Source organism: Dryobates pubescens, chromosome 2 (genome assembly GCF_014839835.1).
Source record: "Dryobates pubescens isolate bDryPub1 chromosome 2, bDryPub1.pri, whole genome shotgun sequence".
NCBI classification, from domain to species: Eukaryota; Metazoa; Chordata; class Aves; order Piciformes; family Picidae; genus Dryobates; species Dryobates pubescens.
The window spans coordinates 19,487,876-19,515,675 of record NC_071613.1 but is presented as its reverse complement, the minus strand read 5'-3'; the positions used below and the strand labels follow the sequence as shown (position 1 = coordinate 19,515,675).

At 44.1% G+C, this 27,800-nt stretch overlaps 1 protein-coding gene across 11 annotated transcripts in view; it reads right to left on the bottom strand.

Moving 5' to 3' along the window:
* Nucleotides 1–27,800, bottom strand: part of ANKRD44 (ankyrin repeat domain 44) — a 140,388-nt gene that overhangs the window by 70,805 nt on the left and 41,783 nt on the right. For all 11 annotated transcript variants that reach the window (XM_054171559.1, XM_054171550.1, XM_054171501.1 and 8 more), the window contains exon 2: nt 7,399–7,482. In XM_054171559.1, coding sequence (XP_054027534.1) covers nt 7,399–7,482 — 84 coding nt within the window. The remainder of the gene's footprint in view (nt 1–7,398; nt 7,483–27,800) is intronic.

The window sequence follows — 27,800 nt, the reverse complement described above, 5'->3', positions numbered from 1 at the left end:
ACTGGGATTGACTCTTCAGTGGTACCCAGTGACAGGACAAGGGGCAATGGGCACAAACTGGAACCCACGAGGTTCTATTTGAACAGGATGAAGAACATCTTTCCTTTGAGGGTCACCAAATCCCTGCAGACACTCTGCACAAGGCTGATGCAAACAGAGGAACTGGAGCATCTGCCTGTAGGTCCAACCACATTCCTTGTGTACTCCTCAAAACCATGAACCCCTTCAAAAAGACTGAAAGTGCTCAGTGACTTTGTATCTGGCCCATGCACTAACATCTATTCAGCTGCACGTCTTGATGACATGATGGTAGTAAAAGGAGTACAAAGAAGTAAATCAATAAAGACTGAGAGAAATAATAATTCAATAAATAATGGGGGAGGGGGGGTAATAATAAAAAGAGAGGGGAATAAAATGTTTGTTTGTCATTTCAGAGGGAAGTCTGGCAGCACCCCAAACCTGAACACACATTATCAAGGAAAGAAGTTGGGGGAGGGGGGAAATAAATGATAACAGGATTACAAATAGTGTTAACAATCAGGCCTGCTACAAGCACAGTCCTCAGAGGAATAAAAGGTCTCTAAGAGACAGTAGATAAGCTAACCAATGGCTAGAAAACTGTGCTGAAGTGAAATAAATATTCCCTCCCCAAAACTGCATTAAGTGACTTATCACAGAAAAGATGCTGCTGCATTTTAACATCACCTGTACACATTTTCTTTTAGAAAGTATAGAGGAAGGAAATTAAGAATCTAATGAGCATGCAGTGGAGGACAGGAGGCCTCAGCAACACTCAACACATGCTTGAACTCTTGAAGTGACACCGATAAGGCCCTTCACAGGATTCAAGTTAGTCTAGTCCTTAAGTGCTTTATTGGATCAGAGCCTCAGAGCACACAGAGATTAGCAGGACAGTGATGAATCATATCAGCACAGGTAAAGCATTCAGGCACACCAAGAAGGCGGCCAACAGCTTCTTCTCAACACAGCCTACATCTCAAAGGACGTAATGAATTTCAACTTTTACATCAATGGCTGATGTCCAGGTCAGAAGAGGTTTGGAACAGTTATTTCCTATTAAAAATGCAGGAGCAACTGCTACAGAAAATAAATGTCTGCATCCTCTTTTCGTCACCCAGCTGCCTGAGCAGCCAACAGGAATAGATCAGCACAGAGGGAAGTGCCACAGAAACTGAGTTAATGAAGTGTTTGGATTCCCACCACCTCCCAGCAGGCAGCAATCTGCTGGGCTGGCAGAAGGAAACAAACTGTAAGAGGCACATGAATGGTCATAACTTCCATTGATACAAGGCTAACCAAAACAACAACAGAAGCAAACCTCCTGCTCACTCATTTACTGTTGTTTTCATCAGAATACACCTTACTGAAACAGCTCTATGTAGCTGGTACCATTAAAACACAAGCAAACTTTCAGACACAGCTTGACTTCATGAAAATTCTTTACTGGGAACTGGTTAGAACTACTGAAGAGCCTAAAAGCAAATGAGCAACTACATCTTGGTCTATTTACAACCATTTAGAGCCAAAACCTGATTCTGTGCAAAGAAAATCTCAGCTACTTCAGAATTTCCTCCCTCTCACAGATGCTTTTACTAAAGCCTGTAATTCACAGAGCAAATTCAACCAGGAGCTGAAGGTGAATTCAGGCCTGGTACTTCCTCTTCTGCTCTTGCAAAGCACAGAAGTTCTGGTCTCATAGCGCAGATCCTGTTGCCAGCACCTCTCATCTCCTTAGTCTTCAGTTCAACCTCAGAAACTAAGAGCTTTCTGGACTGAGTCTTTAATTGTCAAGTGCCCATGAGGTGGAAGAGGCAAACACTTTGATATTCCAGAGACAAAAGAAATTATCTTCCCTCTCCTCCCCCATCTCAAACTTCTCTTCCATCAGGCTGACTATAGCTTTTGTGCTAGGAAAAGACCACTTTTTACATTACTTACTAATCTTAGATTGATACTGTAGAAACCTTACTGAGCAGTGAGTTTCCAGCGTAAGGCTCAAAGGCTGGAGTTAGTGAATTCTTCCATTTCTATAAATGCACTTTTGACTTTGGAAGAGGAAGTGTTGACGGCAACATCGCTTGTGAGTGGATAGGAAAAGCAGACTGCAAAAATTCAGCCAGTCCAGGCTGACTTGGATGACTTTGGAGAAACTGAAGCAGCTATAGCCAAACCCTGCCATGTCTCAAACATTTCGAGGACAACTTGTTGCCACAGAGCAGCAGCACAAAGGTAGGTAGATAGACAGAAAATAAAAACTTAATACCCACTAATATACTAACATGCTGTAGAAAGCAACTCCAAATATTTCATACACTCAGGGAACTCCAGCACATCCTCTCCACACATCAGACATCGTCTTTATAAAACATTACAACAAGCTATTTGTTTTCTAAAGGAAAAACCATTTCTTCTAAACATGCTGGCTGCATCAACATCACAAACATCAACTCAATTTTAGTGTTCAGTTTCCTTACAGTCCTGTGAATTGTTCAGTATTTCCTTCTGTAGGAAAATAAAAATAAAAAATTAATTGGCCAGCAGGTCAAGAGCAGTGATTCTCCCAACTCTACACAGCTCCTGTGAGACCCCACCTGGAATACTATGTCCGGTACTGGAGCCCCTATTACAAGAAGGATATGGACATGATGGGATGTGTCCAGAGAAGGGCCATGAGGATGGTGAGAGGGCTGGACCTCCTCTCCTATATACAGACTGAGAGAGTTGGGATTGTTTGGTTTGGAGAAGCAAAGGCTCGGAGGAGACCTTATTGTGGCCTTCCAATATCTGAAGGGGGCCTACAAGAAAGCTGATGAAGGACTTTTCAGGATGTCAGGTAGTGATAGGACTAGGGGGAATGGATCCAAGCTAGAGGAGGGTAGATTTAGATTAGATGTTAGGAAGAAGATCTTCACCATAAGGGTAGTAAGACACTGGAACAGGTTGCCCAGGGAGGTGGTGGAAGCCCCATCCCTGGAGGTTTTTAAAGCCAGGCTGGATGTGGCTCTGAGCAACCTGATCTAGTATGAGGTCCCCCTGCCCATGGCAAGGGGGTTGGAACTAGATGACCCTTGAGGTCCTTTCCAACCCTGACAATTCTGTGATACTGTGGGAAAGGCTGGAAAATTAACGGAATATGAAATAGCACTACTAGAGGATAAATACCCACTGAGAACACAGCTATGACTTAGCAGGAAACTGTCATACTGTGTCACAGCAGAAGCTTTCCAAAGTTCTTGAAAAAATCCTCCAGAAGACCTTCCAACATAGAACTACATCTAGAAGAGGAGCATTTATTTGTGGGACAGCTTTATCCTCCTGTGAGGTTAAACAAACAGAAAACCATCATTCCTTGGGTGAGAGCAGAGATGAGGGTTTGGTTCCCAAGTCTACTGAAAATCCACCACATGATGGTCCCAAGTCATACATATCACTCCAAACTGAACCACAAGCTCGCTTTCACATTAGCTGTCCCAAGCAGACATGCCAAGCCTTTCAACCCACAATCCTGAACATGTGTATGCAAACTTGCACCCTCAGGCACTCGTGCTACCTCAAAAAGCAGCCTTAGCCATATTACAGAAATATACAGAACTTTGTGTGCATGTGAAGACCTGGATAAAAGCTGAATCCTCCTTATGAAGGCAGTCCTGAAAATCTGCCTTACCAAGAAGGATAATGAGAAAATGAAGCCATAAACACTATGTGTCCTTGTCTATCAAGAAGGACTTCTGTCTTGCCACCTTTATCTTGTGACAAACCACCCTCTATAAATACTTTCTTCTGTGTGTAAGGCCGTTCTGGTGCAGACATTGCCTTAAAGAGTCTCACTGCTGAGGTGAAGGGATATGTTATTTATTTTCCTCCAAATATGAACGCAAAAGAAGATATTCTGGGAAATCAAAGGTTTGCCTAAATTTTGAGGTTTAGGGTTGTATCCAAAAGAAAGAGCAAGATTAGGGAATAAAGAGGAAAAGTAGAGGAGAATAAATGTCTGGTTTGGCTTGCAAGTGTCTCAAAGAATCACCCGGGATGGAAGGGACCTCTAAAGGTCATCTAGTCCAACCGCCCTGCAGTGAGCAGGGACATCGTCAACTAGATCAGGTCACTCTGAGCCCAGGGATGGGGCCTCCACCACCTCTCTGGGCAACCTGCTCCGATGCTCAGCCACCCTCATTGTAAAGAACTTTTTCCTAACATATAATCTAAAACTACTATGCTCTTCTCATTGGTTATGAGGAAGAATAATTGATGGGTTTTTTGCCTTTTTTGTTTGAGTATTTTGAAGGGAAACTAAACTTGAAGACTGAGATGCAAAAGGAAATTTTATGGGGACATTGTATGCAAGAACCAGGCTCTGCACATGTAAGATGTTTCACAGCTGCTTATACTAGGAATTCCAGCTAAGCAGAGGTGAACACTAGATCCCATATAATCCCTAGATGAGGCTCTGCCCCATTTCATCACTCTCTTTTCAAAATCACCCCAAAAAATCACCCCAAAACTCCCCACCTACACAAAGACAGGATGATCACTCTGATATTCCTACATGTAGCAAGCAGCAAGGGTAGAGGATGTCTCCTTAAGGCTAATCTGGTGGTCTGTATGGTCCATCCCAATTTTCCGAATACATAGAATAAACCAGGTTGGAAGAGACCTTCAAGATCACCGCGTCCAACCCATCAACCAATCCAACACCACCCAAACAACTAACCCATGGCACCAAGCACCCCATCAAGTCTTCTCCTGAAAACCTCCAGTGATGACGACTCCACCACCTCCCCAGGCAGCCCATTCCAATGGGCAATTACTCTTTCTGTATAGAACTTTTTCCTAACATCTAGCCTGAACCTCCCCTGGCGCAGCCTGAGACTGTGTCCTCTTGTTCTGGTACTGGCCGCCTGGGAGAAGAGACCAACATCCGTCTGTCTACAACCTCCCTTCAGGTAGTTGTAGAGAGTAATAAGGTCAGCCCTGAGTCTCCTCTTCTCCAGGCTAATGCCCTGGGACAGATTCTCCATGTGGTTTGGTTTTCTCTTTTCTCCTGCCAACCAAACACCTCTTCCACTGCAGCTTCCAAAAGCCATTTTTAAAACTTCGGAACCTCTCAAAAGCTTACTGCAGAACGAGTTTTATTTCACTTCCCTGTCCCACCTATAGCTGAACTATTCCAGTCTTAACACAGCTGACTGAAATAGTCATCAAAGGACAAATCTCTGCCAAACAGTCTCAGAGCTTCCTCTCACGTGAGCAGCCAAGCACTAGAGAAACACTAACACGGAAGTAATTAAAAACACCCTTAAAATAGCAGCACAAGCACACAGTGCACATTGCCAGCACACAGCATATGAGGGAAAATGCCACCTTCTGAGCTTTCTTTAGTGATATTTGAAACACTTGACCCTTGTCTGCAATCACCATCCAGAACACAACCCTCAGAATTTATGTTGATGTATCTTTCTAATTACTCTGAATAATAGGTTTAGGTTTTGCTCCTGACAAAACAGCTCTGCAGGCAGAGCAGTCTCTGAAGGACTTTTAGCACCTTAAGCAGGATTCTGGGAACAACCATTCAGGCTCAATGAATTATTCTATCAAGCACTACCTACAAAACACATATTCTTCATATAACATCCCACCTGACATTTGAGAGTATCTCCCTAGCAACCATCACTTGTATCCAAAGGATAGGAAAAAAGTTTCAGAAGTCTACAACAACCTTGTGGAGGAAATGCTATTTTGAAAAGCCAACATGAAATAGGGAGGAAATTTCAGGACTGTCAAGCTCACCTAGGTTGTTGAGGTTTGTGGATGGTTTGGTTAGGGACTTTTGCAATCAGTTTGTCTGAGTCGTTATTTCTGCACGTGGTGGGGAGGGGATCTGCCCCAACCCATTACAATTTGTTATCTTAACACCATGAGGAAAAACAAGTAAGGAGGAAACTCAGGAGAGATGGTTACAGAATTTCAGCATGGTGGGGGTTAGAAGGGACCTCTGAGAATCATCTAATCCAATCTCCCTGCTAAAGCAGGGTCACCTAGAGCAGGTTGCCCAGGATCACAATGTCCAGGCAGGGTTTAAATCTTTTCAGAGGAGACTCAACAACCTCACTGGGCAGCCTGCTCCCTGTTCAGATGGAACCTCTTGGGTTCTAGTTTGTGCCCCTTGTCCTGTCAGTGGGCACCACTGGAAAGAGTCTGGTCCCATCCTCTTGGTGCCCACCCTTTAGCCATTGATGAAGACTGAGAAGATCCCCTGTCAGTCTGCTCTTCTCCAGGCTAAAGAGCCCCAGGTCTCCCAGCCTTTCAAGAGAGAGATGCTCTAAGGAAGCACTTTCAGGAACTCACTACGAGAAAATATGCAGGTACTGATTGTCACAGGGCACATCTAGAGGCAAGGTCTTCTTTGCACCGGTTGCCCATTTAAAACAGCAGCAAGTATTTCCTTGCCAGCAAATGGAGTGGAGCCCCAGTTAACCAGATCTGTAAAATCACTCCTCCAGCTCCTTTCTGCAGCTCTGAACCAGATGGTTGGACCCCACTGCCTGCAAAAGCTGCAATGTCAAGACTGTTCCACACAAACTGCTGGTGTAGCCATGACTAAACTGATGGCCTTATGTCAGAGAAAGGCATGAAGAAAAGGAAGGTTGATTTAAAATTTCAGGAAACACCTGGAAATCACCATTCTGCTTCTGCTTTATATTCTCTCACCACTTTCAGAGGCCACAGACTGGCAGAGTTCATTCTAATAGGATGGATGTAAGTTAAAATTAAAGAGGAAGAAAGAAAACCCCCACAACTTCTGCACATACACTGAGTTCACATGGTGATGAATATCTTTTTCTCTGCCAAAAAAACATTAACTACTGCTTGTTTACAGCTGTTCACCATTGTTCTGGCTAGAATAAGCCAATCTGCAGAACAGCAATTCCTTTGTGGACAAATCCTGGCCAAAATACTGCTTCCTTGATCTGAGTCCTGAGACCTATAGTGAAGCTGTGTGTCAAGCACAGACAAATGCTGAATAACAGCTTCCGATCTGTGGAGACTCTTCATAAAAAGAAACTCTACAGAGAGTAAAAAATATGCAGCTTTCAGCTGTTTTCATTCAATTTTCTCAGTAAGAGAGAAAACAATGTCCCTGGCTGGCCTGCTCATTGGGAATAATTACCATACACTTCCAAAATGTAGTCACCTGCTGGAGATATTATATTCCAGACTGCTAATGAGGATTCCACTCAAGCCCCCAATCTCTAACTTCCAAATATTTTCCATTCTGTTATGTGTTAATTAGCAAGGGCATGATTAATACTGTCATGGCAGCAACTCATGAGCATGGTTCTTACGTATCATGGGCACGTAAGGCGCCAAGTCACATACCAAGGCGTTGACATCCTCAGTTTTGTAGATCAGCATCCGTATCTCTTCTGGATCACCACTGAAAATCGCTTGGACCAGCGGTGGCTGGAAAAATGAAACAGAAGAAGCAGCATTAGAGGTTTGTTTGTCGTCTGTTGAAAAGAAGCCAACATTTACTAAATGCTGTCCGCACACATTGTGCGACCCCAGCAACAAATCACTGAGAGCCTCTCAGCAGAGCTCTCAATTTGCTTGAGGATGAACTGAAACCGTCAGCATGTTTAGATGTCTAATGAGCAAGGGGTGTGTGGACAAACAGGGACCCCCATTAGAATGGCAACAACATGCAATTAGCCCAGATGTTCTCTTTGGCGTGTAAGGGGAAAACTAATTACATCAGACGCCGCTGCACACTTGCTGTTGGCACAGCTTGATGGTCATGCCATCCATATTTAGAAACAGGACATTATGCAGATAATGAATTTCTGGGCAATTACTGAACATCTTGTATCTTTTTACTGAATAAATATGCAAGGAGCACAGCTAATTTTAACCATCCAAGAAGCTAAATAATTATTGTATTATCTGAAGTCTGTTATTATGCTGTTATGAATTGGAGGGCATAAATAAATAACCAGGCATAGGGGAGGATCAATGTGCCATGTTCCTTCCTCCAACAACGCTGGCATCACTGCCCATCAGTGGGAAGGAGCTCTGCCTATGTTCAGCTGCTCCCTCACACATCTAGAGCTTTCAGCCCTTCTGCTAAGGTTTGCCCTGGATCCCCAGCAGCAAAGAGCCAAGTTGTTACCCAAACTGGCACAGCACATCCTGCTGAATTTAAAGAACAAAAACCTTGCTGCTGAAGACTCAGAACAAAAGGGACAAATTACAAAGGTACTGGAGAATAAATCTTAGGAATAGCGACTGAAGGAGCTGGGGCTGTTTAGTTTGAAGAGGAGGAGGCTAAGGGGAGACCTCATCACTCTCTATAACTACTTGAAAGGATGTTGTAGAGAGGTTGGTGCCGGTCTCTTAGCAATAGAACAAGAAGGAATGGTCTCAGACTGCAACAGGGCAGGTTTAGACTGGACATTAGGAAACTTTTTTTCCCAGAAAGAGTGGTCAGACATTGGAACAGGCTGCCCACGGAGGTGGTTGAGTCACCAACTCTGGACCTATTTAAAGGCTGTTTGGATGTGGTGCTTGGGGATATGGTTTAGGGGTGAACCTCATGAACTAGGGTCAATGGTTGGACTTGATAATCCTGGGGGTCTTTTCCAACCTGAATGATTCTGTGAAGGAGGTACAAAGTGTAAGGGTTTGTCTTTAGGGTCATCACAATGTATGGTGATTTTAAGGTGTACTTGGCTATTTGACATCCATTGGTGACACCCAGAAGCAGACAGTAGCCCTGTTTCCACTGTCACCCCTCTGGAAGGCAACATGTGGCCTCTTTGAGCTCACTGCCAGCTCCAGGCTGTCTCATGGTCCTGCTAGATAAAAAAACCCCACCCTTTTGGTGCCATGCAATCACCACAACATAAAATAACCCTGCAAAGTGGAAGCACACATGTCTACTTATACAATCATAGAATGGTGTAAGTTAGAAGGGACCTTAAAGATCATCTAGTCCAAACACCTGCCATGGACAGGGACACCTCCTACTAGACGAGGCTGCTTAATGTCTCATCCAACCTGGCTTGGAGCTTCTGTAACTTCCCCGGCAACCTGTTCCAGTGCCTCACCACCCTCATGGGGAAGAATTTCTTTCTATTATTAGAAAGAATACCTCCTACTTAAGCACATAAAACCCACAACAGTTCTTAAAAATCCTGCAGAATTTAACTGTCTTGTAAACAAGTTCTCTCAAAATCCTCAAGCAAGCTGGATGAAGAGAGAAAATATGATTTCCCCCACACACCCCATCTTTTCACTGCAAAATCCATCACATCCAAGCATGGAAAGCATGTTTCTAAGCTGATGGTGTCTTTTTTAAGACACATTAATCCCTTGTGTCCTTGAGAAGGATTCACCCTGGAATTTCATTCTTGCCACTCCTCCAACGCAAAAAGGGCTACAGCATCTTCTTCTCTCACAGCTGCCTGTAGTCTTACATATTGCAGTGGATGTGGAAGAAACGGAGAGAGAGAAAGAGAAAGAAAGGGAGAAAAAAGAAGGACAGAAAGAACAAAGTGAAATTGCTTTTCTCTGGACCCCTTTAGCATGCTTCCTTCCCAGCCCTCATCAGAACAGCCACAGGCTATTCCCCACCAGAATACTGTGTCCAGTTGTGGGCTCCCCAATTCAAGAGAGACAGGGATATGCTAGAGAGTCCAACAGAGAGCTATGAGGATGCCTGCAGGACTTGACATCTCTCCTGTGAAGAAAGACTGAGAGTTTAGGCTGTTTAGTCTTGAGAAGAGAAGGCTGAGAGGGGATCTCATTAACGTCTATAAATTCTTGAGGGGCAGGAATCAAGAAGAAGGTGCCAGGCTCTTTTTGATAGTGCCCAGTAACAGGACAAGGAGCAATCAGTGTAAGCTGGAACACAGGAGGTTCCACCTCAACACAAGGAGACACTTCTGTACTGTGAGGGTACCAGAGCACTGGAACAGGCTGCTCAGAGAGGTTGTGGAGTCTCTTCTAGACACTTTCAAAGCCTGCCTGGAGGCATTCATGTGTGACCTGCCCTGGGTGACCCTGCTTTGGCAGGCTGGCTGGTCTAGATGATCTCCAGAGGTTACTTCCAACCCCTAACATTCCATGATTCTAAGCTGAATGGCAACACAACCCAGTGGCCAAGCAACAAATCCCCAGAGCAGCTAGGCTGAGTCACTGCACAGGAGACTTCAGAGAGAGGAGGTACCATCACCAAGAGGAAAAATTCAGCTGTTTAGAGCAGTTCCAACACTGTGTCAGATGGCATTCTTTTAATGGGCAGAGGGTAAAGTGCTGTGCACTGTCACACTAAAACTCAATGCAAAATCCACAATAAGGCCATTTGATCTTTCTCCCAGAAAGGTGAACCAAATGCCTGAATTTACAGGAAATGTTTGACCTTTGAGTCAGCAGCAGCTACTGAACAGGAAAAGCGGAATAAGAGTGTGCTCTTTAGGCCTGTGACACATGTAAGATCCTCACCTCCATTTCTGTCCCCCATGCCACAGTCACATCTCCACGCAGCTCCTGACATTGAACCCCAGCATTGCTCGGGCCTCCCCAGCTGGGCTGCAGGCTGACACTGCTGACACACAAGATGGCTGCCACTGGCAAAGGCCTCAGGCCTTCACACTAAGGCCCCTTCAGGGCTACGAAGATGCTGAGGGGCCTGAAGCATCTCAGATTCATAGATTCATAGAACACACAGTTGGGTGGGACCTCAAGGATCATCTAGTCCAAACTGATGAGGAAAGGTTGAGAGACCTGGCGCTGTAGAGCCTGGAAAAGAGCAGCCTGAGAGGGGAATCTGATCAATGCTCAGCAAGCACTAAAGGGTGGGGAGCAAGAAGAGGGGGCCAGGCTCTTCAGTGGTCCCAGTGACAGGACAAGGGGCAACAGGCAATGGGCACAAACTGGAACCCAGGAGGTTCCACCTGAACATGAGGAACAATTTATTTTCTGAAGGTGCCAAAGCCAAACCAGGCTGCCCAAAGAGGTTGTGGAGTCTCTGTCCCCAGAGAGATTCCAAACCCACCTGGACATTGCCATCCTGGGCAACCTGCTGCGGGTGACCCTGCTTTAGCAGGGATATACATAGAATACATAGAATAGAATACATAGAATAAACCAGGTTGGAAGAGACCTTCAAGATCATCGCGTCCAACCCATCACCAATCCAACACCGCCCAAGCAACTAACCCACAGCACCAAGCACCCTGTCAAGTCTTCTCCTAAAAACCTCCAGTGATGGCGACTCCACCACCTCTGGACTGGATGATCCCCAAAGGTGGATTCCAACCCCTACCATGCTGGGACTGTGGGACTCAGCCCTTTTTTCCATGAAATTTACTTGTACTACTAATTGTAACAGCAAGAGAGACAGATAACAGAGAATGAATGATCAAAGCCTGTGAACTGGGAAGAACAGCTAAAGCCAGTACAGGTTAATAACCATCTTGACTCACTGCTTGGCAGCCTTCTCCACTTGGCCACTTTACCTATATTATTTCATGACTTTACTTCATTTTTCAAAGGGCTTAGGTCTTGAAGTGACAAATACGTTCTCGTGAAGGAATTTTTACTACCTTTTAAGACACGCTGCTGTGCAAGATGCACACTCATGTATAATGCCCTGGTTAGGAAGAATCTGCCAGGGGTTTGCAGCAGCATCATTGCTGCAGTTTGAGGTCAGAACTAAGAATGTGCATTCACATCCATCAGCACAGTGGAATAAGCATTGCTCCATTCAGCAGATGACAGCGATGAAATGGAGCTCTCACAGCTACATACATGTCAATAATCACAGAATTGTCAGGGTTGGATGGGACTCCATGGGTAGGCACACACTCCACTAGATCAGTTTGCTCAGAGACACATCCAACCTGGCTTTAAAAACATCCAGGGATGGGGCTTTCACCACCTCCCTGGGCAACCTGTTCCAGTGTCTCACTACCTTCATGGTGAAGAACTTCTAATCTAATCTAAATCTCCCCTCCTCCTTCCCATGTTACTTAGAACAGTAATTTTGTAGAAAAAGTATGAAACTCATCAGTAGGGTTTACTAGAGTGTTCTTTACTTTCTTCTGTAATGAGCACAATAGCTAAAGTAAAGTTTTAACTGCAGACATTTTCCACTGACTTCAATCCACCAAGTAAAATTACTGTTGAACTGAAAGCACAATGATTATTTTAGCTGAAACCCAGTAAAAGAATGTCCTGTAGCTCAGCTGGTGTCCATGCAGCAGACAAGCCACATCAGCAGAAAATATCCAGCATTACGAAATTCTCCTCCATAGAGCTGTCAGCACAGAGGAAAGCCAAGACTCTTACCAAACAGCACTGGCAGATCTCTGAACAGCAGATGAACTATGTCAGTGGACTGTCTCAAGGATGTTTTTAATTACTATGTCTGAAGTGGGTGCTGAAGATCCTAGCAAAGCAGTTAGTATCCTCATTGAGTAACTGTGACATGCATTAAAAATTTTGTCATGGTTTGATATCCTTGCTCACTAACAAGGACTGACTTAAGCCAAATTTTGACTTGACAGGAGCTGGAAGCAGACCAGGAAAGGATGATTGATTCCCATGTCAATTTGTTATCCCACACTGACAGTTGCTCTTATGAGTGAACAGAAGTTTATATTGATCCTTCACTTGTTCTAATTGTATTACATCAAGCTGCTGGACTAAACACTTGGATATGTCCATGTACTCATTTCTCTTTAATTAGCAAGACAATGCAGCAAGACACACAATCATTTCAGAGCGGTATTGAGTTTGTCAGTGTTTTGTCAAGCACCTCTTGTTTTCTGCAGGTACTCAGATTAATCACCATCACAGGGCTGTATGCAGTGTCATATCACCTACATCTATTTGCTGCCACTGGTCGGTGATAGCACAGAGGCTACTCCACTTCCCAATTTTGGACTTTCTCCCTGTGAGTGTACAACACACAAATATCCAAAATTCTCTCTTCACACAAAGTCACAGAATCAACCAGGTTGGAAAAGACTTCAGAGATCATCAAGTCCAACCTATTACCTAATACCCAACACCTCATCACAACTAAACCATGGCTCCAAGTGCCACATCCAATCCCCTTTTGAACACCTCTAGGGAGGGTGACTCCACCAACTCCCTGGGCAGCACATTCCCAGCCCATTTTAACTTACAACTCTCCAAGTGAGAAATCATTAACTGGATTTCTCTCAGTTCTTAGAGTGCCTTTCCCTAGTGCTTAGTACTTATACATCGCTGTGTATTTATACAAGCCTCACAGTCTATTTCCCCTGCATCAGGGCTTAGCCTTTCACTGTGTAAAATGGGTAAATACAAAGAGAAGTTCACTCTTGATTTGTTAGTATTTCAGAGATTGTGTTTCTGTTATTGAAATTTGTATACACTGGTGTCTCACAGCAAAGTACTTTCATGGAGCTGGTATTTGGAGAACAACATCCTTGGATGGTTGCTAAAGGGTGTTTCAGAGCAATTGCAGATTTTTACTGAGCGACTCCTAAGGAATATTTGTCCAAGCTAGTGAAAGACCAACAGAGAGAACCAAATCTGTCATCAGATCCTCTAGAAGTACCTTGGCAAACGGACAGCATCATGAAGTGAGCAAACAGACATACTTAGGACCGTGTCAGTAAATAGCCTGGGCACTGCAATATTTCAAACATGGCAAGAAAAAGTGTTAATTTAATTCTGTCTTTTCAGGTCCTTCCAATTTTTACAGACTGGCCCAACTATAAGAACCGCAGATAACCCACCGAAGAAAGTGTGTGTGCCTACACATTGTTCCATTTCTTTTGCTGTGCTTCCATGCTCAAGGACCAAACTTACACAACACACAGAGGTATTCAACAGAACACAAACCAATACTCCTTAAAGTAGCAACAACTCTGCATAGGAGTCTCTTACACACTTCCAGAGATCTTCATGTTGTTTTTAAGCTGCTGTTTAAAGGACACAAAAGAAATTGTGTGTTCTGACACTTTCCCCAGACCAATGAATTTACAGCTCGATGCCACATTGTGCTCTAAGTTGCTCAAAGGGACATGCTGGGAATTTACCTTTTGTCCAGGCCTAACAAAACAGCTTTCTGCGTCTTGTGGATGGAAAAAATTAAATCATCAGCTTTAGGTGAGAAAGTATTCTGTTCTAAAGTTACAAGTTCTCTTTCATTCCAGCTACTGTGCAGGGAAAAAATGTAGGATCAGTGGCAAAGGGTTGAAGTTGTAGCAGTGAAGATAGACTAGACTAGACTAGAATAGACCGGGTCGGAAGAGACCTTCAAGATCATCACGTCCAACCCATCAACCAATCCAACCCACCTAAACAACTAACCCATGGCACCAAGCACCCCATCAAGTCTCCTCCTGAACACCTCCAATGACGGCGACTCCACCACCTCCCCAAAGATGCCCAAAGCAAGATGGTTTGATGACAAGCTGACAAACACCTTCTATCAAGGCTCTTGCTGTGAACATTGCTTACACTATGTTTGGAACATGACAAACTGAATTGTTCAGAGCATGGATCTGTCCTGGAAATGGAGCAGGGCTGCTGATAACACACCCTGCATCACCTGCTTTTCAATAGTTTCCCCTCCTTTGTAATAGCAAATTGGAAACCTTTGCCTCTCTCTCTGCTGCCCCATTTCCATGCTGCTGAAGCAGGGGAGCTGTAGTTCTTAGACCTGAATACTTTGCTTAGTTCTTGGACACCTTAGTTCTTAGTCTGGAACACCTTTAGTTGCAAAGACACGCTATGAAACACACACAAGTGTGAAAGACAAAAAAAACCAACAAGCAAAATGAAAACTATTTGTGGAAAAGGCATTCTAACAGATTGAGGCAGCTGAAACTTGAACACAACATTTATTTAGTCAAGCTTTTGTGATACTTAAAAAGGGAAACCGGCAGGACTGCCTCTGCCTGCACAGCGCTGGCATTTCTGTCCGCACCATTGCTGATAGGCCGTTCCGGGTGGTGCAAAACAAGCCTCTCGGCAGAGCTATTTCTGGCTGTTAGCTTGGCTCCAGATTTTGGCTGCCTCCCATTTGTCATTACGAAGCCTATCAACCTCCCCAAGAATTGCTTATGTTTCCAGGTGAAGGGAAGGTTACATCCTGCCATTCCTGGAACCTTGACATTCCTCCACACACTAAAGGCGCTGCGAGTAGCCGATGTTTTGTTAAAACTTATCGGTTAAAGGCACTGAAATAACTCACAGCAAGTTAAATTTAGATCACTTCTAGAATGGAAAAGAGCTAAGCATGTTTGATTCAGCTTGCCCAGCATCCTTTCCTTCATTCTCATTACTGGAAGCTGCCTCTGGTCTCGATTTGCATGGTGGGGTTTTGGTTTGCTTTTGGCATTTGAGGTTGGGGGGTGGTTTAAGTGTCTGCAGATCCTATCAGAAAATCAGTTAATAAATATTGTCTTCAAGTTACGTTAATCAAGTGAAGCAAAGACTCAGCACACTGCAGACTACTTGAAACAAGAAAGTATTTTTTGAAGGAGATAAAAATAAACATTTGTTACATTCACCAGCATTTGGTACCCATTTTAGTGGACAAAAAGTCTGTCACACGCAGCATAACAAGGTTTGTTGGAATATCTACAGAGACTGAGGATAATCAATCTAATGGTATCCTGAACTTTTCTTGTCCTCTTGAATTGGTTTGCTGAAAGTTTCTTGGGCTTTCGTGTCCATAAAAAGCATGTGCTGCATAATATCTCACAAGAGACATATCAACCACACCATTAAATAACAGTCATGGGATTGTAATGGCAACACTGAAAAAACGATCTAGTCCTTTTTATACATTCCCAACAGTGAGGGCTGCATTGCTAATCCACTGGAGTACTTCTTGTCACATCCATATTTCGATTCACAGAGCTTTTGCCTTTTCTTTCTTTTTTCCCTCCTTTTCTCTTTTTCTTTTTCCCCTCCCCCACAATCCATCCATCACCGAGGCAGGAGCACAGAAGAAGGCCTGGCATCAAGGCAGTGTTGCTGAACAAGAGCAGCACAGCAAGTAAAACGTCTGGGGCCATAAATTCCAGCTGGTGTAAATCAGTTGAAGTGAACTCCCAAGTGAGAGGCACGTTACACCATGTGTCAGTAGAGCCTTGTGCTTTCTCTTCATCAGAAGCATGGTTGAGAGGTGGCCAGGCAGCACGAGTTTATGAACCTCAAGAGAAATAAAACAGCCAGCAGCAGGGCAGAGCAACAGCAGCCTCAGATAGGTCTGCTCCTCACTAGAGGTTTAAGGAAGCAGATGGGGAGAAGCTTACTTGAAACACATCAACACTGCTGAAAGCTTTGTTTCCTTGCTTGTCTTCCAAGAAATTTTGAGCACATCAGGAATATATATTTTTTTAACCATTTGCAGAGGTGTTGAATTCCACAAGGAACAAACAAACAAACACCAAAAAAAGTATTAAAACTAATTTGTGTCTTCGGTAGGGAAGAAATGGGTTCATACTGGCCAGAGCTGGTCCACCTAAAATGACCCATCCCTTCTTGCAGTGGCCCCATATCCTCTGGAGACCGCTGGCACCCTGCCTTCCCCTCAGCTCTGCCAAGCAGGGGGAAGTTAAAAAAAAACAAGGCAGAGAAACAGAAATGTTGCAAATTTATCTTTCTTCAGTTGCTCTCTTATGAAGGTATGACTTATCCCCCCTCTCTCCCTTGCTGAGGTAAGCATGAGCAAGGGCTGCACAAAACCTGCAGCTGGTTTAAGCAACCTTTTCATGCTCCTCCTTCAGCAGGGCAGCACAGCAAGAGCTGTCTTTCATCCTGCGTCCTGGACACTGCAGAGTAACAGCCCAGTGAACCTCTGTTTACACTGTAATTAAGTGCTGTATGTGATACACACAGCAAGCATTGTTATTTATCACTCTAATAAAAATCTTTTCAGTTTTAGAAAATTAATCCTGATTTAGAGAACCATAAAGGGGCATCTGATCCTGAAAGATCTTAAAGGGTAAGAGCAGGACTTCCGCTGGTTAACAGGTTCTGCTTTGTATTAATGTGCACACAAAGAAAGCAGCTATGGAACAGAGAATGCCCTAATAAATCTGCAGATGCTTCTGATCTACAAGAACATTGGAGGGCAGGGTCAGAATTTGCAACCACCTCAATGATTTATACAGAGGACTGGGCTGGAGGAAGAGGAGGATACTGCTCAGCATGGAGGAGAACCCAATATGCCTGGCAGTGAGAAATCCAGAACTGGTACATGGCACTTCTGTATATGAAAGAATCTGGGACTGTAGTTTACTAACTAAACAGAACTAAAACATGTTATGAAAGAGGAAGAGACCTTAAAATAGGAATAGGGCTTGCAAAAGGCTCAGGAGTGCTTCCACACCACCCAGTGATGCTTAGGCTGTGGCTGGAGTGAGACATTTAGTTTGGGGCACCAGCTGACCTGAAGGCCAAAACCGAGCTCTAAATTGTGATTTACAGGGAAAAAAAAGTCTAAACAGATCAGAGCTCCTCAGCCTACACAGAAGAAAATTTAAAGGGAACACAAGAACAATTTGTAATAAAGGCTGTCTCTAAAAGAAATCATCTGTTTTTCACATCCAAGCTTTACAGCGCTGCATGCAAGGAGGATGCTTTTCTGCTCCATTACAGACAATGCAAGCCAGGATGCTGGTTACCAGTTTGGTTGAGTTACAGTGTACTGCAGAAGACCATCATTTCAAAACCAAATCTAGTCCGCTGATCACTGAGAGTGACAGCATCACAGAACATCAGTGGTTGGAAGGGACCTCAAAAGATCATCCACTCCAACCCCCTTGCCAGAGCAGGATCACCTAGAGTAGGTCACCCAGGGATGCACCCAGGCAGGTTTTCAATATCTCCAGAGAAGGAGACTCCACAACCAGTCTGGGAAGCCTGTTCCAGTGTTTTGTCACCCTCACACTGAAAAAGTTTCTTCCTTATGTTCACATGGAACCTTCTATGTTCCAGCTTCCACCCACTGCCCCTTGTCCTGTCATTGGGCATCTCTGAGCAGAGCCTGGCTCTGTCCTCCTGACACTCACCCTTCACATCTTTATAAATATGAATGTTGTCACTGCTCAGCCTCCTCCTCTCCAAGCTAAAGAGCCCCAGCTCCCTCAGCCTTTCCTCAGCAGGGAGATGTTCCACTGCCTTCAGCATCTTTGTGGCTCTGTGCTGCACTCTTTCAAGTCAAAGGGATTCTTTTCAGCAGGCTTCAGTAGTCAAGGAAAGCTAAAGAGCCCAAAGAAAATTCACACCATGCTTGCATAAATGCAAAGCTTAAAGAAGAAAGGATAAGCTACAGCAGGCTTCACTTGCAGCAAAAGGCAGAGGCCGTGCAGCTTCCAGCATTTCAGCTGGGTATGACAGCATGAGAGGGGCAATTACTTAAATAATGTGGCATATGGTGCTAGAGAAATCTCTACAGCAATTAGTAAAAACAATTTTATTTCCAAAAGTTCAAGTCAAGTCTCATGCCTTTGGGTAGAGACACACTAATGCAAGGCGTGACCCCAGCAGAACATTCAGACCCAGTTTCATTCACGCCTCAGAAAGTAATGACAGCTCTGGTTTTCTTCACATGAGTTTCTGTTAAGGACAGACATTTTGCAGTCACAACCTCACCTCTTCCTGAATCTCATCTTCCTCTTAGCAGAGATCTGCTGTCATGGACGTCTAAACCAAGCCCCAGACAACAGCAAATCTCTGGGGTCATTGAAGTGGCATAAGGGAGAGACAAGTCACTTCAGGGAGCAAACTCCAAAGTATCTGACTTGATTCATCTTCCCATGATATTACAGGTGGGTCTTGACCAAGTAGCTTCCCCCTGCATCCAAGTTGCCCCACTACCTGTCTCCTAAGCACTGCTCATTCCTCTGGTGAACTGGTACCAGCTCCAGAAACACTCAGAAAATCTCCCAGCTTATTTTCTCATAGATGGCCAGTGCCAAACATACTTTAAAAAACACTAAACACTAATGTCTGGGTTTCCTGACTTCTTTTGGAGAGTCGTGGAGCTCACAGCACCCTCAAAGAGCACCACTGCCAGTTATTGCTGCTTTCACACAACAGTAAAAATCCTTTGCACATTTCAGTCCCTGTATTTGTTTTCTCCATAGCTAATATAAAATTCAGACTCAAAATGTTTAACCACTGAGGCTGATGACAGTATGATTTCCATTAATAGCAGAGTAACTATGTGTGAACACGCAGATCAGCGTGGAACAGCATTTCAGCTCTCTTTGCATTAGGCATGCTACAGTTGGCATGAAGCTCTGCTCAACAACCAAAGCAGATGCTTTACCTCTATTTTGAATCTGGAATAGATTAGCAAAATTAGCTTGATTCGACATATCCTGAAGATATCCTCAACCAAATGATTGAAGCTGACAGGAACAGGGAAAAAAGAAAAAGAAAAAAAAATATAAAAATCAAGCTTTGCTGATGAATGTGATGCCAGGTAGCCAGGTCAAAGAAACCAAAGGGAAAATTCAGGTTTCAAAATAGGCTTCATTTCAGAAACCAGATGAGGATCTTTCAACTGTGATGCATCTGACTGTAACAAATGCAGCAGCTTCAAAATTACTTTGTATCAAAAGATGGGCTTGAGAGGTGTAACGAGCTGATGCACCCTTTCTTTCAACAAGCTGCCCTCAGAAGTTATGAACACCTTTGGCTGGATCCCCTCTGGAAGGGCTGCAAGATGTCTCTGAGACCAGGGTCAGAGTTTACAGTCAGTGTGCACCTTCCCTTCAGCACACACAATCCCACACTGAATCACAGAACTGCCTAGTTTGGAAAAGACCTCTAAGATCCAATCATTAGCCAAACATTGACAAGTCAAACCATATCCCTAAGCACTATGTCTACATGACTTAAAAACCTCCAGTGATGGAGACTCCACCACCTCCCTGGGCAAAGCTGTTCCAATGCCTGATAACCTTTTCAGTGAAGAAAATCTTAATACCCAATCTGACCTTCCCTTGGCACAACTTGAGGCCATATGCATTAAATATATTGAGGCCCTATCAGAGTAAAGTTAGTCCTCATAGAGAAGCATCAGCATACACATTCTCCTCAGCAAGGAAGCTCCTACTCAAAGAGCTTCCTGCCACACTCATAATCTCTTGCTGAAACCCTGAGAAGGGAGACAAGAAAGGGAGGCTCAGCACCCCACTTCCCTACACACCTAACTTGTGTACATGCAGTGCTCTCTTCACCATCACTTCTCGTTCCTGCCACCCAAATCAAGGGGTAAGGTTTGCAGTCAGACACGGCCCAGCTACATTAGAGATCCCCTTTCTGCCTGCATCAAATGCAGGCACATAGATCTCCTCTAGCCTGGGATAATCGTTGCCCAGTTGGAGCTTTCTTTCGTGAAGGATTGGTATGGGGGTGCTCAGCCACTCAGTGACCATCCCACTAAAGTCAGGACAAGCCCCACCCGTTTCTGAAGGAGCCTCATAAAAGCCTCCTTGTAACAGAGAAGGGCATAGAATCATCAAGTGAACAAAACAGAATTCAAGAGAGGGAAAGAGTGCACTCCAGGTGCCTTCTGCAACACAAAGTGCTCAGGCACGCCATAAAGTGAAAGAAAATAGAGTCAGTTCTTACTAAACCCTTTTAAACCCCAACCGCAGGTGCCGCTTGTAATCCAACCCCATTTTTGTTTTGCTAGAGAGGCCACAGCTTATTAAAGCTGGAAGTTAATTAGCCTTGCACAGCCTAACACTTCAGCTTCTCATTTATTGTTTCTGAGCCATTCCACTTCAAAAGTGAAAAACTTCCTGTTGTGTGTTGGTCTGTTGTGCACCACGAGTCTGAAGCCAAAAGGAAAGCTTGTAGAAAGGAATACTTTAAAGCTTGACAAAAAGTAATTAGGTTGTTTGGAGTTTTTCAAACAGAGATTTTAGATGAAAAAAAAAAAGAAAAAGCAAGAAATCTGTGTCTTGAGTCTCTAATCATTACAGACTGTGAGTTCCTCTCCAGTTCTTTTGTCAATACTCCTCTTGTTGAATTTGGCCCAGTCAAAATATGAGACCTGAGAATAAAACGAAAAGCAATCCACCACCACTTCAGCCAATGCACGTCCCTGCTTGTTGTCAAGGCAGTGCCAATGCACTTTACACTCATTTTTGTCTCTGCTCTTAAGCTGGGCATTATTCTCAACCCTTCCCTAATGACAAGAGCTGGTGACAGCTTGATCAACTATTTAATGAGATCAGGAGAGCTGAATTACAGGAACCTGGCAAATAATAAAACCAAAACATACCAGAGGATTTTCCAATCCAGCCTGACTTCATCATTCTCTCACAATTCCTTGGTCACACCACTGCTGATGCCTGTGGTATCTGAACATCTCCTTTCACCAGGGAGCTCTTTGAGTCCTTCTACCCAACAGAAAAGAGGATGTTTGAGGAAGAGGACAGAATCACAGAATCAACCAGGTTGGAAGAGACCTCCAAGATGACCAAGTCCAATCGATCACCCAACCCTAACTAATCAACTAGACCAGGGCACTAAGTGCCTCATCCAGTCTTAAACACATCCAGGGACATCAGCCCCACCACCTCCCTGGGCAGCCCATTCCAATGGGCAATCTCTTTTTCTGTGAAGAACTTTCTAAGTTCAAGCCTAAACTTCCCCCTACACAGCTTGAGACTGTGTCCTCTTGTTCTGGTGCTGGTTGCCTGGGATAAGAGACCAACCCCCACCTGGCTACAACCACCCTTCAGGTAGTAGTAGAGAGCAATAAGGTCTCCCCTGAACCTCCTCTTCTCCAAGCTAAACAACCCAAGCTCCCTCAGCCTTTCCTCACAGGGCTTGTGCTCCAGACCCCTCACCAGCTTTGTTGCCCTTCTCCAGACACATTCAAGCAACTCCACATCTTAACAGGGAACACATCTGCACTGCCACAAGTTATGCCAGATGCCTTCTCTGAAAAGATGTCTTTCTGAGATCCTGCTATGGAAGATGGACCCCTCCTGTGTTTACACAATAAGAAGCAGGTGTTGATCTCATAGTCTTCCTTCTAAATTCCATGCAAATGCCAAATCAGAGTCTGTGGAACTGAATGAGTAATCATGCCCATTCATTCTCATAGTTCTTCACAACTGACTCAAGTAAAGTACTGGAGGCTAGCAAGATCTGAGAGCATCTAAGCCAGGAGGCTGTGCCTTCACTTAGAATCACAGAATCATTATGGTTGCAAAAGACCTTTAAGATCATTGAGTCTAACTGTTACCTAATTCTACCAAGTCTGGAGCTCAGCTCTTCTTGAAGGAACTGGTTTAGTAAACCAGCCCTAGTAAACCACTGTCCTATTTTGTTGTCAGGTTTGTCCACTCCCAGGCCACCCTGCTGCTCTGATCTGTCAAACAAAGGAGATCTCTCTGCATTTCACAGCCTCTAACTCTTAGTCCCTGTGAAGCTCTCACCTGCTTTTTATGGTGATGATTGAAGACCGTATGTCTCCTCCTCTGATGTCTCATTTACCCTGGTATGTGTAGCTCACCAGTTACTGCCTGCCTAACACTTCAGAACAGTACATAGGAAAACACTGTCTTGCAGTGTTTACAGTTTTCAGGACAGAAAAAACAAAGTGCATTTGAGGGCCACCTAAGACTGTCTACACTGAAGCTGATGGCAAAAATACTGAGACCACACCAAGAGACCGAGTGCTTTTAAAACTCTTCACCCTCAACATACAAAGCTGCATAATCTTTTGGAGAGATGGGAAGGGTTTCAGAGGGGTGGGAAAGGTTGTGCCATCTCCAATATCTTAATTTATCATGACTGCAAGGACTTCAAACAATCAAAAAACCACACTGAAACAAACCAAAAACCACTCACATATTAAAAGGAAAAAAAAAAGGGAAGCAGTCTGGGCTGTTCCCAAAAGTCTGTTGAGCTGCTTTCACCAAGACACTCAGAAGGTGAAATCCATACAGCCAAAAGCAGCAAAGTAAAACATAGGAAATCTCTCATGCCTTTCCATGTCACAGCAGAATGGAGGCCATGGGGACAGGCTGCATGGTTTTGATATATTCTAACTCCAGTTCCCTTGTTCTCTGAAACTGTTGGGGTCCTGGAAGCATTCTAAGTATTTCTCATTTGAATTTTATTCCTGTCTCTACGGGAGGAAAAAAGAAAACACTCAGCTGCGAGTCATGTTAAATATTTGAACAGATTCTGCAAACCAAGAACAAGACATTTCTAATCTAGGTCATTTTACAGAGATGTTACAGTGTCACAGTGCTAAATTTCTGCTCTCCAAGGCAGAGCTGCCACTAGCTAACCTGCTGTGCTGACACAGGTTCTGAGAAAAGCCTCAGGAAATACTTTAGGCCGGTTTCTGTGAAAGTGGGGGGGGGGAAGAAAGGGAAAAAAAAAGACAAATCGCATTTCTAAATGGCTGCACCCAATCCCACCAGCCCACGCTGTTTCAGATAACAGAGGTACCACACAAGACAGCTTGCAGGAAGCAGCCACTGATAGCAAGCCCACCTCCTTGCAGTTTTTCACTGGCAGGCTCTCTGATGCCAGCTTTCATTCAGCTTGCTGGGTTAAGAGCACAGAAGTTGGCCACAATGCACTCCCACTTTGCTCTCAAGGTTAGACATTTCTACTCTGCCTCCAGCCACGCTCAACTCAGGCTGGATATGCACAGTTGCCTTCAGTTCCAAGCTGACATATACTTTGCTGTGCAAATCCTACATCTTTCCATCTTCACAACCTGCTACATCCTTCTTATGGACCAAGTTTAGCTCCTTTCTTTTTCTCTTCTGACAATTAATGTCAAACTGATCCTTCCTGTTCAGCTTCCTGAAGGATAAAATGGCACAGCAAAAGAAGAACCCAAAGGAAGAAGCTGTGATTTTGCAGGGTAGAGTGATGATTGGTAGAAGCATGACTGCTGAAGACACATCAGTGACAAATATTGGAAAGCAAGGAGGAATAAATACTGTGTTCTTCCTCATTTGTCACACGCATGACAGCTTGTAACTATTCAAACATGCAAGCTCTCTGATGACCACCACCCATGTCTTCTGCAGCTTCCCTCCTGGCTGCAATCTCAGAGATATGGACTCCACCCTCCCAGAGCAATGTCACTTCAAAAAGATTCATCCTTTGTATATGATCCAGCAGAAGTACTGCAGAAATAAAAGGTGGATGACCTGCGCACTGTTGTATTTTAATTACATATGAAGAATTACATTGGCTTTTAAAAAGCACAGAATAGAATAGCCAGATTTCAGACTCCCACTGAAAACCAAGTCCTTTGCAGAGTGCAATGAAGTAGCAAACTGAACTCAGGCTTGTCATTCTTGTTAATCATCAGGGTCACAGGCACCAGCAGCAGCAGTGTACCATGACTCAGGGCAAACAGCAAGGTGCTGTCTTGCAGTTACCATGAAACATGATTCACTTTTCATGCCTTCATTAAGAACTGTCACATACCTTGGCTTAAAAAACAGTAAGTGGCCTGTCAGGAAAGTGAAGCAGCTTTCCTAGCAGGAGTACAATTCATGGTGCTGGCCACACAAGATTTGACTGGAAATTTCAAAACAGCACGAAAAGCAGATTAAGAAATGTGTATACTAAAGATCACACAGCTTTATAACGCTGTACGCTTGGGCTGGTCACCAAGAGCCCTGCCTGGCAGTTAGACTCTGGCTCAGTGCCATTGCACTGCTGTTGCTGAGCCCTGAAAGCCATGTCAAGCTGCAGGTAACCCTCTGAGATGGGATTCACTGGTAACGTCCCTTTGTAGGAAAAGAAGGGTTAATTAATCTCTTTAAAGAGCTATAATTAGTCAGACAGGAAAGTCAGTTCTGTCTTCCTGATTCAGTGACAGCGAGTGCCAAAAAGACTGTGGAGGGCAGATACAGACAGCCTGTAAAGCAAACCCCAGTCCAGCCCCACTGCCTTCCTCCTAACCAAACACCATGTTTGTCTGCCTGAATTTATCTGGGAGATCCAGCATGATTTGTCCTCATCAATCTTCTCTATAAAGTAAAATGCTTCACTGGTTTTTGCATGCTCTGGTTTTTAAATCTGTCTAGAAAACCCAGACTGTGCCATACCCAACTCTCCTGCACCAGTGCAGCTAGAATCTCAAATGCAGGTGGTTCTTCGCTTCTTTCAAAGACACAGTGACAGCAAGTGGATTCTAAATAAGACCTTCAGAAATTATCAGCTCCTGCAGCTGATAATATGCAGCTGGCTTTGTAAATCTGGCTGAATAAAGCATTAAAATGCAATACAGGATGAGTTTTACAATACACTCCCCACCCCCCACCCCCATGTAAGTTTAATTTCATTTATCAGTTCAGCCTCAAGTCAGGAGTTCAATATTTAGTTCCCATATTTAATTAAGTTTTCTTTTCATCATGGTCTTTTCCAGATCAATGTTTAATCGGGGTGTTCACTGTAATATAAAAATTACTAGAGTGGGAAGAATGAAGTGATAATGTCCTCAGTCTTATAGGTAACTTCATATGTTAAATTCTAGAAGGTTGATTAAAAAAGGGCAACGATGTCACTGAATGAGGAGCCTGCTAACAGTCCTTCAAGGAGGAAATGAGCTAAGTGGCAGTCAAAATTAACCACCAACACATGAAATGTTCATACCTTCAGGGATGATCAGGGTTGCAGCCATGTTTCAGTAAGATGCAATTGCACTCATGTGACAACAATTTCATCACCGAAAATGCAGCACAGATTTATCTGTCTCAACAACATGCCAGGTGTGGAGGCAGAATCAGCAGTGCACAAAATGGCATTATCACAGCCACTTCTTGGTCCATCACTTGTCCACCAGGTCAGAGACTAGTGAAGTGTCTTTGTTACTCCAATAAAACAAACCTATGTGTCCTGATAGAGCCTCCTGGTGACCCCAAAGCCTATTTCCCATGAGAGCATGGAAGGGCTAATGCTTATTGCTGACAATGTTTGTGCAGCATGAGAAATAAGGGTTGATGTCATCACTGCCACTCATCCTTCACATTGCATTTGCCTACAGTGAATCACTTTGTTTTCCATGATTATTCCAATTAAAACTTGCTATGGACCAAACATTTCAGTTACCAGAAAACAGGAAAATTTACTGTGAGACCCGCTGCATAAAACCCCTCTGTATTTCCAGGTAGCTCTTCCTGACTGTGACTCCATGCTATGTATATTGCAGTCCTGTTTTCTGCACCTCTTCTTTGCTCTAGTCACTGATGAGGCCATTTCTTCCCATACAAATGATTCATTTTTAATGGGCACTGCCTTCTGTTACAGTCTTTTCTTACTGTGAGTGGACCAAAAGACACATTGTCCATCAAACCCTGCTTCACTTGCTAAAGCATGAATGATTCCTCTGATGTTTCAGTTGTTTTCTTGGGTGGGTTTTCTTTTCTTCTACTGTCAGAATAGCTTTTTGACACTTAAACTTGACACAGACACATAAACCTTCTAAAAATATATACCTTTAAGTGGATTTTTAGACAAGCCTTCTTCAGGAACCTCTGCAAGGTTTTTCTTAGCCATTTAGCAGCCTGAAGAATGCATGGCTTTGAGTCTTGCTCCCTGTCTTCTGTGCACCCCTCAGGGAAAAGAGATGCCAGAACAAGGCATGTGGCACATCTGCCGCCTCCCAGCCACCAGCAGCATGGCACAGCTGGTTGTCCCAGGAAAAGAAACAGTCCTGCTCCCTCTCAACCCTGCTCCAGCACCAGCTCCCCTACAGATTCCTCTGCCACTCATGTGGTCAGCAGCAAACACTCCTGGGGAGCTGAATCTTACTCTCCAAGAGGCAGTGAGTATTTTTCTGCTGGTCTGAGAGCCTCAGAAGCTCAAAGAGCAAATAAGGGTCCAGCATCATCCCTTCCAGCCAGCCAGCACCATCATTTGACTGCTAACGTGAAATCTTCAGTCAGGCTGTGTCAGCAGGGACAAGCTTTTGCTAGCGTGACAAAAGCACTGGCACACCACCCATTCTGTTCTCACTGATCTTGGGACAAAAGCCACCAGAAAAATGTTGAAGATGAGTCTAACAGCCACAAGGCCTTAGCAGAGAGTGAGGAATTTCTTAAGCACTCACAGGGGGCAAAAAATGCCTCTCTTGCAAGGGTTCAACCCAGTTACAATTAGTGCTGGGCAGAGCTGAAGAACACAGAGCGCCTCAGACGCTCCATGCTGGAGTGTTGCTAATGCTTTGAAAGTCAACACAAAGATGCAATGATTCCACTTGGCATTCAGAGCTTAGCTGTGCAAAACGGAAAGTGCACTTTTGCCTAAAACATTTTCAAAGACTGAGGTCCAAGAGAAAAGCAGGTTCAAGACCTCTGCTTTCATAACAAAGACTTTAACAACAACATTTCATTCCTTTCCTTAAAAACAAAACTAAAAAATCCTGCCATATATGGATGCAAACGATACACAGATGGCTTGTAAAGATTTCCTTGAGTAACAGGAGTACAAGCCCCAGGGATCACTGCTAACCTAGCTTAGGGTTGTCTGCACCTTGGGACAACATCCCTTTCCTTGTTATTACTCTGTTTTCTTCAATGCCAGTAACTCCTTCAACCCTTCTTGAGATCTCCAAAAAGGTCCAAGGGAAGGAGGTTGTGGAAGAAATATACAAACAAAAGAAGAAAGCCCCTGGAAAGACCATGAGCAGCAGTACTTTCCAATGACATGGCACTGTACATCACCTGAAAGTAAAAGCTACTGTCTGCTAAACTTCAGGAGAG